General features: G+C 29.5%; 1 protein-coding gene across 1 annotated transcript in view; it reads right to left on the reverse strand.

Annotated features, from left to right (window-relative positions):
- Nucleotides 1-12,223, reverse strand: part of LOC111633861 (small G protein signaling modulator 2-like) — an 89,822-nt gene that overhangs the window by 34,734 nt on the left and 42,865 nt on the right. Inside the window, exons 10-11 of the mRNA XM_023378496.1 lie at nucleotides 3,842-3,909; nucleotides 3,527-3,691 (exon numbers count right to left, since the gene is read on the reverse strand). Coding sequence (XP_023234264.1) covers nucleotides 3,527-3,691; nucleotides 3,842-3,909 — 233 coding nt within the window. The remainder of the gene's footprint in view (nucleotides 1-3,526; nucleotides 3,692-3,841; nucleotides 3,910-12,223) is intronic.

The following is a 12,223-nucleotide window of genomic DNA, read 5'->3' on the forward strand; positions in this document are numbered from 1 at the left end:
ATATTTTAATATAAAAATAACATGTGTTTCATATTAATAATAATAGATGATGATAATTTTGATATATTCTTTTAGTATTTTTCTAATTGTAACAAAATTTCATAATATATTCATCATAAATCATATTATTTAGGAACTCCTACCTGTAAAATATAAATGATGCCAAAAAAAGCATACAACAAAAATATCTGAATGTAAATTAATCATGAATTTATCTATATTTTAGCAAGTAATTTAGAGTTTATCTGTTTCATTGACATCTAATTTGCATTTGGCTTAAAAACAGAAACTGTTGAATAAAAATGATATTGTAATGTTTTTCCAGGTGATTTTACCAACTGTTTGGCTAGTTAATCTGGTAAATTAATATATGAAAATAAAATATATAAATTTTTATCATATCTTTTCCCTCATTTAAGATTAGAGATATCTAAAATTTAACTTTTAAAATTAATTTTGAAAGCATTTTTAATCTAAAATAAAATTGAGATACTCACTCAGTAGCTACATTATCTTGTTTTTGAATAAATCTCTTAGTTCTATCTAATGTTAGACCATTTCCTTCTGGAAATGATTTTGAACTTGATGTNGAAACTGTTGAATAAAAATGATATTGTAATGTTTTTCCAGGTGATTTTACCAACTGTTTGGCTAGTTAATCTGGTAAATTAATATATGAAAATAACGATTCTTATAAATTTACCAGATTACCTAGCCAAACAGTTGGTAAAATCAACTGGAAAAAACATTGTAATATCATTTCATTTTCAGGAAAGTAAATTTGAAAATATTTTAACTTGTTGTTGTAAACAGAAATTAGATGGAAGCACATAATTCATGCAAAAATGAAAAATGGTGTTATGTAATAGAAATAAATTCAAATTATTTATTTATTAAAAATTTACTATTTATTATTGGCCAATAACTGACTTCAATACCACCCCATAACCATCAAGACTACTTTAGAATCTGCACAAAATTTAAATTTTAGATGTATGGTCAAATTTTTCATAAGGGAGCTCCTATTATATGTATACACAGTAGCTATTTACAATAAGCTTATGCTTGACATTTAAAATTTTATGTAATTATTGCTATTTTTATGTTCAACTTAAAACAGAATTCTATTGTAATTCAAACATAAAAACAGCCTCTGGGTCTATTTGCAATTTGCTATCAACCCAGCTACTGTCAATCTTGGAATTCTAATGTCATTTCAAAGACACTGACAATATATATTATAATAAACATTCTGTATTTTTGGTAAAGAGAAATGACATGTAAATATAATTTCGTATTTATTAAATTATGCTTTAATTAAGCCAAGCCAGAAAAGTGAATTTTTAAAATAATTTTAAGAAGAAACTAATAAGCTTAATAGTGAAGACATCAAATCAACAATAGAATTGTCAATTACCCACAGATGCTTTGCCCATATCATTAACTAACTTCTGAATTAACTCTTTCAAAAAAAATGCAATTCAATATAAGTGAGTATGGATTATCTAGAATATGAGAAAAAGTATTTGTGTAAGAGAAGTATATAGTTGTTAAAAATGAAAAATGTAGAACTTACAGTATGTGACTTTAAAAATATTTAGAAGTGAAATTAAATCAGACAAAAAATTAACACACGTAAACTGGAAAGATATACTACACACAACACTTAACACCTCAATACTACTTCCAGCAGTCAAAAGATTTTAATATTCTAACGTTTTCGGCCGTCTTTTAGAGGCCCTCTTCAGGATGAAACATTAAAAAACAGTTCTATCTTTTGAAGGATTTCTATCTTTTGAAGTTCGGAACACAGCTGTATTCGATTATTAAAATCCTTCAAAAGATAGAACTGTTTTTTAATGTTTCATCCTGAAGAGGGCCTCTAAAAGACGGCCGAAAACGTTAGAATATTAAAATCTTTTGACTGCTGGAAGTAGTATTGAGGTGTTAAGTGTTGTGTGAAGTGAAATTAAACTAAGATGAGATAAATAATTGAGCAATAAGAAATAGGGTAGAAACTGAGCAAGGAAAGGCATTTAAAGAGGATGAACAGAATCTGATAGAATGCCAAATCTCAAAATGAAAATGAAATACAGGGTGATTCAAAAGTCACAGAAATTTTTAAAAATTAATAACTTGACAAGAAGTGGCAAGAAGGCAAGAAATGTAACTATTTTGTTACTAAATTTTTATTACACCTAAAAAAATCCCACTTCTTTCTAAGCATTTCTGTGAAAACCGCATCATCTTACTGTAAATAGTTTGTGAGTTATTAATTTTTAAAAATTTCTGTGACTTTTGAATCACTCTGTATGTAATGCCATAGTGAGAAGTTTATTTTCTAGTGAGTGGAGTCAAAATGTAGGAGATATCAAAACAGAACAAAGAAAGCTAAGTACAGTTGAAATTAATGAAAAAACTTTTCACAATATTATTTGTGCATGAAATGAAAACTTTAAAGTAACGAACATAAAGGAATCAATTACTGATAAAATTCAAACATTTTATCGGTAATTCCTTTGTTAATAAGATATGGTCCAGATATGGGAGAATATAAATTCCCAAGGTCAAACAAGGGCAAAAAAATCCAAGACAGAACTGAAATAAAGATATACAAAAAATGTTTGTAGAGAAAGAGGTTGTATTTACAAACAGAAAATTTTATTATATTGCGCAATATTTTGTTTTTGGTCCACCCAGCTATTTCATTCCATCTGGTTAGTAAAATTTTCTGGAACCCTGTATTATTAATTTTACTGTTTAACAAGAATCAAAATGGCTTAGAAACATTAACTCAAATACTAAATCTACAATTATTGTTTGATATTAATTAATTGATTCCTTGATTAAATTAAATGACTGATCATATTGATTAGTTCACATTGATAATGTTGTGACACTATAAAGTAGTTAACATTAATAAGGATCTTTAGGTACACTTCTGATGTTTCCTAACAAATTCTAACAGCGCTTTTCTGGTCAGATGTAAATATCAGATAATTGTATGTTATTTTCTATGAATGAATACAGCTATTTTAAGTATTGCAAATATAATAGGCTGCTTTAGTGCACAAATCAGTATAGATATTATATCATGTTGTCATCACTGATAATAATATAAATAAACTGACAACTATTTCAATAGTAATCATAATAGAATAGTTGAATTATTTTTAAGATAAAACAAGAGGAGCAGTCCTTATAACTTGAACACACTTTACATAACATATACAAGAATAAATATCAATTACAATCAGAAACTTAGACAAGATGCAAACAATAGTTTACATGATGTTTAATATTGTATAGTATTTGTATGTCTACTATTACCTTTATCTTCAACAATAAATACACAAGTCTTCTATATTAAATCAGATTTATTTAAGTTACAATATGTAAAAACACTTTTATAATTTATATACTTATTATACTAATGACATTAATATTAATAGAATATTTTAAATCTTATTATTAATGAAAGAAAATTATATTTCCTCAACATAATAATATAATTATTATTAGATACCTTTGCCCCTCTGAGACCATAAGGGGGGATCCAGTTGACCATGAGGCAGCAGTCCATTCTCCAGACACGACAGAAAAGCTAACATGTGACCTCCTTTGGGGAAATGTATGGGTGGACGTTGGACACCATCTTGACCCACAAGTACGATAGTACCACCACTATCAGCTGCAGAAAACATGGATCTATAGATTTGTACTGTAGCCATCACCTACACATAATAGTAATGTTACTAATTTTGCTGTTAATTTAGAAATTTAACTGTTTGATGCTTGATAAACTATTATGCTATTTGACAATACAGAAGAAAATATTTACCTTGCTGATGACAATGCAGGTAAACAATTTCATCTACTTTTAGATTTAGAGCATAATCCCAATAGATACTACAATAAAATAAAAAATTGATAAATGTTATGTTCTGTATATAATTTTGGCTGCTTTATTAAAATTTGTTTGATTTTTTTATTATGTATAATTCATGTAATTTTAATTTATATTACTTTAAAATTCACAATTATAAGGAATTATCCTTTAAATAATATATATAATAGATGATGATGTCGGAAAAGAAATGCATGATTCACATTCAGTACTTTATGAAGTATACAATCATCATCATTACGACCCAATACATTATGAACTACAAGCCAACAAATGCCGCATGTTATCGGGCTAGATATCAACTATAATACTAATAAATTATGAAACAATTTGGTACTAGAGGGAGACATTTGGCACCATCTCTTAATAAATTTAATAATCATAATTTTTAATTAAATTATTTCATAATTTATTAGTATTATAGCCAACATCTAGTCCGATAACATGGCATTCATTGGCTTGTAGTTTATGAAGTATACATTAACAGACTTCATTAAATTATTATTCACTGTATTCAAGATGAGTTTACATTTCTCTGAAATATTTTCACTTTTAAAATGGGCACTATTCCTTAAATAGGGTCATTCTTTGAGTGTCAATCCTGTAATGTGTCTTTTCTGCATGAGCCAAATTTCAACATCAAATATTGTTTAGTTTATGAGATATTGTTTTGTTCACAGAACAATGTTCTTTCAAGAGCTTCTACAGAGTGATAGTGTGGATTAATATGAAATGAGTTCAGCTGGAAATAAATATAGGAAGGCTGAGGTGTTTCTCAGGACTGGAAAACGATTTTTCTGACATGAAATAAAACTGCAAAATCATTTAAACTGTCGGATGTCATAGCACTCCAGGCAATCTTTTAGAGACAACTGTTCAAGGTAATTGTGACTTGTAGATCATGTCATTATGTCATGCATAGCTTGACAAACATATGACATTATGATTTCCTCTTGCAGCAATCATGAGAGACCTGTGACATCACTTTTGATGATGGAAAATTGATATAAGAGCAGAAAATTGCCACTTATGCATGTGATCATGGAGGAAGCAGATAAAAATTGCACATTATTGCATACATAAGGCAGTGATTTTCCACAGTGGTTTTTTTTAAGGCCTATGATAAGTGGAAAAATTTTACAGACAGAGAGTATATGTCATAAAGACATCATGAAAACATGGGTAACTATGTCAATTTGGCAAAAAATGCCCATGAAAACCAGCAGTAGCAGAAAATTGCTGCTATTGCATGTGTTTGTGGGTTACTAGCATCATTCTTAAAGATTTACTGGCAATTAAAACAAATTATCTCAAGAATCAATCAATCACAGACAAATGTTTCACTGCATGAACTTCATAAGTCATGCTATTTACAGTAAACAATAAAGTCAGTAGTCAAAAGAGAATAAACTGAAAATTTTTTGATTCTCATTATTTTTAATATTGATTTAAAGAATCTCTTTGATTATAAACATTTAATCACAAAGTTAACTCTAATTTCAGCACGGAGTAAATTCATGATTTCCCTAAACCTGTTATCAGCGCGCAACGCGTATAAGATACATACAGCGGGTGACAAGCATTTTCGAACTATCTCACAGTTCTTCCTCAGGTCAACTAGCTTAGGAATACTTCTGAACGGAGTGTCAACTGGAAGGAGGAAATAAATCTATTGCTGGCCTGGCAGTCCCTATTATATGCCGACCCATGGCTACCTCCACCAGCTCATGACCGCACTTGTCAAGCGAGACTGACTTTGTCAAAATGACATTCGATCCTGTCGAATTCCACATGCTACGTTCGGAAGCATTTCTAAGCTAGTTGACCTGAGGAAGAACTGCGAGATAGTTAGAAAAAATTTGTCACCTGCTGTATATATCTTATATAACGAACGAACTGGATAAATATACTATTAATAAAACACACCTTTAATAATCCAGCTAATAAAAATTAATAATATAATAACGTTTTCGATCATTTTTTAACGATCTTCGTCAGTTACCATAACATAGAATAAAATCGAACACAAAAAAGAACGTAAATACGAAATTAAAATATAAATAACGGAAAAGTAGATAAAATAAACGTAAAATAAAAATTAATCCGAAAAAATGTTCCTTAACAAATAAAAATAAATAAAGTCATTAATTCTTGTAAAAGGATCGCCATGCGGTAGGTAAAGAGTCCGCATCTCTATGGTTGATGCAACCAGTTTTCTTGTGTGCCTTAAAGATCTCTAATTTCTCCAGATATTTCATTGTATGTAAATTTGTCGTAGGTTTAATAATTTCCGCCCGATCCCAATGGACTTGAATGTCGTGTTGCGTTGCGTAAGACGAGAGCACGGTGTTGTCAAGTTTCTTATTAATCGTATATTTATGCTCTTTGATACNATTAACTCTGTGTATTTTTAATTCTCTAGAACAATAACTAACTTAAAAGAAACACTGCTATAATTCAGATATAAAAATAAAATATTGTAATCTTTCTTTTAATTGTATTATTCTATGTATAAGTAATATTGTAAACTATGAAACAAAACACTACAATATTTCTATAAGTATATATAGTCTCCAGATAAAAACAATGTGACTAAAAACCAGCAGTCATTGAACCCTAACCTAAATGTTTATCTTTGTCACTTTTATTTTATTTTTTATTTTTTTTTTACTAACTTATCATACGTTGTCAAATTTATTGATGTTTTAAGTTTGACCAGTTTATTATATTTGGACAGATTTACAGTATGACAAAATTATAACTTTACTCACTATTTCCCAGCAGATAATTTCAGTCTTGCAATAAAGTTTTCAACTTCCTAGAGATGTCTTCCTTGGATCTTTACCATTGCAAATTCAAATAATGAGATTTTTGTTCTGGAATGCATTTTAAGAATTCTTTTTACTTTACTCAATAATGAAAATACAGATTTTAGAGCAGATCCAGACAGATGTTGATTATCTAATACGTCATCTCAGAGCAGAAACCACTCCAGCTACTATGAGAATTCTGGTGTCAATATGACAGAATATTCAGAAGCATTCAGTGTGAAAAATTGAAACATTAATAAATAAAGAAACAGTTAAGTTTTAGAAAAGAGGATTATAGCACATCACATACCAGTTAAAATCTAGTTTAAAAAGAACACCGTTAAATAGTAAATATAATAATTGTGATACAGTAATTGTAAACAATTTAATAGATATTAGATAGATAAAGGTCAGACATGGAATCTAATTATACATCTTGTGATTTTAAAACTATAATTAAAGCAATTTATTAAAAGATGTAAAGATATCTTATTCACTTTACACAATAATACAGTAAAATTACTTAATAATCAAATCATGGTAATCTTCTAATTTAACATACAAAAAATTCATATAGTAGTAGTATTAAAATTCATAAAAAACAGAGAAACTTCATATTAATCCATAAACTGATTTTTTAAAGCTCATTGGCTGCAATAGTGACACTTAAAAGTCATGAATTTTGAGCCAATATACAGTACACTTTTCCTATGTAAAGTTATACTCTATCTGACATGACTATTAGTTCAATAATAACTGACAAGTGTGAAGTATCATTCTTTGCTTTTTCATAATTGATACTTATGTAGGCACTAATAATGGCACTGGTTTGTTTTGAGCTATAACTAAAGGGGGTAATACTGGCATTTTTTGACTTGTCAGTACTTGCCAATAAGATTTGTTTTCTTTTTCAGGTCTATATTGAATAACCTTATACTTCAATCCAATTAACTGTAATTCTTACTATTAATATTTCTTTTTGTATTTCTGATTTTTTTTGCTATTTGACAAATAGCAAAAAAAAAAAAAAAATAAGCTTTTTCAATAAACTTTTATGAAACTCAATTCCTATTGGTAAGACCTTTACAATAAAAAGAAAAAGATCCAACAATAGTGGTGCATCTCTAAAGATATGTCAAAACTGTAGTAGTTGAGGGTGCAAAAAACAACTTTTCTGTAATTATTTTGAAATTGCTTTTTATGGTTAATATCAACTGTTCATTATCACAATGAACAGTTGATATTAACCTTTTGATTTTATTTGCATTCTATCTACAATTTTCTTTTTAAAAATCCATTAAACTCTCTTTTCTTCAATTTAACATTTTTCAATTCATGCCATTATTACAGCCCATGAACAATATAGTAACTATACATGCATGTTTTTTTCTAACATCTATACAAATTATTTTATTCTTTTCTCTCCTTGATATAAACAAACATTTTCATAACTTTTCCAATATAGCTTAGGAACTGCATTGATAAAACACAAACATAACTACATTTGGTAAAAATTGCCAAGTCAAATAAATTTAGTTAGAAAATTTCCCATACGCGTGCAAAAAGACAAAAGTTAAAAGTCACTTTTATGTATTGTCTAATTTTAAGAATTTTTCTTAAATTTTGTAACAAACATAACTGCTGAGCCTTCTTGTTAAGGAAGTTACAAAAACATGTAATGTAAGAATTTGAGTTTATTTTTTCATTGAAATTATATTTTTGTCTTATAATTTGTTTTTAAATTTAAATATTCAAAAGAATTAATTCAAAATTAAGTTGCACCTTCCACATATAGATTTCAGTAATTTTTTGACAAAATAAAAATGAATAATATCTGAAATCCCACTTAAGTCTACAATAGCTTATATGTATTTTGAGTATTTAAACAATTTAGAATTTTTCACGTTATAAATTTTTCCAACAATCAGATTATCCATAAAATCTTTTAATAGCTTATCATTTGAAATACAAAGTAGTCTAATTCATTTGTAATATTTGAAAAGATTTAAAATGAAGACATAGACGCAGCAAGTCAAACAAGATTTCTTATTGATTCATTCTTTAAACATTCTTGAAAAATTTTTAATTAGAACATTTTCTTTTTGCAAAATGTAACTGTTCTAAATATTTGCTTGTTAAAATATGTAAATAATAACCAGAAAGTAATATATTTAAGTTTCTAATTGAGTGACATTTTTCCTTGTTCTATATTTTATTTAAGGTTTTAATAGTAGTTTAGTAGTTTTCAATTCATATTACATATTTTTATACATTGATAAGTTAAAAAAAGCTTGAGAGATTTAGGAATCAAAAATTTATTTGAATGAAATACTTTTAAAAACCTTTATTGTTTCGGTATACAATTCCTAACTTGTAATCTGCTCTGCAACCTTAATTGAGCAAACTTGCCAAATACCTCACACATGGTTAAGAAAAATACACCCCCTTTTTCAATCATTTACTTGACTATAGGATATTGGATTATTTTCTCTTGTGGTATGTTCTGGGTTGAGGAGTGTTGATGCTATCAACATTCCTCACCATTAAGTCTTAAATTAGTTTAATTTGAATTTAATTATTATTTAATTATATTATTTGAATTTATTCTATCTTTTCATACTGTTTTTCTAAGTTCATAACTTGGAAATACGGTATTGCTTGGCACTNCATGCGTTTTAAATTTCGATAAGAATGGCTATTAATTATTTTATAAACGCGCAAAACACTGGCGCGCATGCACCTTAACATGCATTACATAATATCCAATTAGGATGGCGATTAAGAATAAACTAAGAATCCTAACTAGAAGCATTTCAAAACATCAGTAACAAATTAATCAAAACATCACTCACCAAGGTTTTGCACTTCAATCTGGTAATTATACATTTACCAGACATCCTGAGGAAGTTTGCTGTTGCCAAGACCCATAAACCAGGCATGCAATTAAGACCAAATGTAGATAAAGCTAGGCCACCAACAATAGTTATATAGATTCATAGCAGAACACCTAGGTATAATGATACCTTGACTTACGAGTGTCCCAACTTACGAGTTTTTCGAGATACGAGCAGTCTCTTGGCCAATTTTTTGCTTTGAGTTGAGAACTAAACTTCAGGTTATGAGCCAGCTTCAGATATCCCACTGCTAGTTGGCACAGCGAATCACAGATTAAGGAAAAGAAGGTAGAAAATTGCTGTAATTTTGTTACTCTTCCAATGTCTGACAGGCTAGCTTATAGAAAAATATGTGATCGAGTGACATAGGCATTAGTTCACTTCCATGTTGTGTGAGGTGACACAGTCTATCATTTCTGGAATATTCCATCTCTTCTTCCTTTATCTATGCAGCAAACACTGCAACATCTGCAAAACCAGTTTATTGCAGTACTGTACATTCTATTGGGTTTTTATACAATATTTGTTATTTAAAAAATGTAACAAAAAATTGTGGTTTTTGGGGGTCCAGAACAGATTAATGGAATTTCAATTCATTTCAATGGAGAAAATTGATTTGACATAAGAGCAATTTGAGTTATGAGTTCTATCACAGAACAAATTAAACTCTTAAGTCAAGGCACCACTGTAGTTACAAACACATGATCAGAGATCAACAAAAACTAGTGGACAAATTAAAAGATATTACTCTGTTGAATTATGAACACATCACAGTGCTAGATTTCAAATCTATATACTATGCCTATCAATTAAGCTGGAGCCTTGTTTTTGTAACTTAAGAGACTTTTTGCTTAAAATTGTTCCTCTGCATGTAAATACCACCAGCAGGTATTAGAGTTAATGTACACCCTTTGCTATACATCACTCTTTAAATTTAATCATCAAATATACATTCAACAGCATGGAATCCCCATGTGAAACCTTCTCTCAGAGTATCTCTGTGAATTAAATGTTAGAGTCTTATAAAACAAAGTATTGCAGGAATTTATCCCAAATATCACCTTATAAACACACTTCATAGACGATATTCTAATCATAAGGAAGTATATACCTGATGTACATAACAATCCATTTGGCTTAACTTTGGAATTGAACCAATACAGTAATACCAATGCCATTTTCTTGACATTAACATCACTTTCACAAATGGACAAGTAAATATGGATGTATACCACAAGTATTGGTTCTACATTCTGGTTATATGCAAGACCCAGTTACATATAACACTGTCATTTTCAGAACATTAGTAAAAAAAGCTTATACACACTATTCAAGCATTACCAACATAAAAAGACTGCAATAAAACATGAATACAACAAAAAGTTATCACCAACAAGGAATGACAAATGGAGAGAGTTTACAGTATGCACCTATGTCACAATAATGAGAAACTGATGCTACAGGATCAAACTCAAAGGTGCATTATCCTTGATCATGAATGTAGACTCAGCTCCATCTACAAATTACAGTAATTGCTAAATACTGCAGTATCCTGATAGCATATCATTGCAATATAATTGTATTTCAATTATTAACTAATGCTAAGGATAAAATTGATACAAGCAGAGCCCCAGGCATATATTCTACTTCAATTGAAGACAATAGATTCAAGCAGCAACTAACTCGTATTTGGTTGACAATCAAATCATTATCCCAAAGAGTTAAAGAACATCAATATAACATATCTAAAAGGAAGCCACAAATCACATTGTTACAATATGTCTGAGAGCCCGGAATGTCGATGAGGTTCGATAACGTAGTGCTTTTAAAACATATATCTTGGAAACATCTTTTAAGAATAGTATAAAACTTCGACATTTTTAAGACAAACATAAGAAAGAAATATGTCAATTAAAAAGATTATGCATCATTATCCCCAGAGTGGAAAACATTATTTGACAACCTCTTAAAACCATCAATCAAGCAAAATACACAATAAGTGTATACAATTTGAATCATAAAATAATATACAATAATACCTCGACTTACGCTACCCCGACTTACGCGAACCCAGTTTTCAAATCTTGCCGATTTGTCTTTTGTTTGAGCGCCACTCTCAACTCTTGATTACTCACTCTCCCCACACTATTGTTCAGTTACGTGTTCGGACATGTCGTGCGGAATCGACGCATAGCTACAATTTATTTTGTGTTATTTATTTCTGTGTTTGTTTTATCTACGGAGACTTGAGAGCAGTGGCGTACCGTGGGTGTCAGCCGCCCGGGGCGGAGGAAAATTTCGGCCCCCCTTATTTAGGTATTTCAATTTAAAAGACCAAAATTCAGTTTTGTCACAGAACAAGCAATGAAAAATTCGATGGTAGTGCAGCGACTTGTTTAAAATAGTTCCATTGAATATTAGTGGTGTATATGAACGCGAATGAATCGTACAAGCAAAAACAAAAAAAAAGGTCAACAGGTTTCGCAGGACTTCCTCGGATGAAAAAATTACTAGTTCACCCGGACGGCGAGCCGATTCCCGGACTGTCCGGACGATAGCACTATCGTAGGCGCGATGCAAGTATAGATTAGGATGTTTCAAATTTTTACAAG

This window comes from Centruroides sculpturatus, unplaced genomic scaffold (genome assembly GCF_000671375.1).
Source record: "Centruroides sculpturatus isolate CEXI.00-Female unplaced genomic scaffold, Cexi_2.0 scaffold804, whole genome shotgun sequence".
NCBI lineage: Eukaryota > Metazoa > Arthropoda > Arachnida > Scorpiones > Buthidae > Centruroides > Centruroides sculpturatus.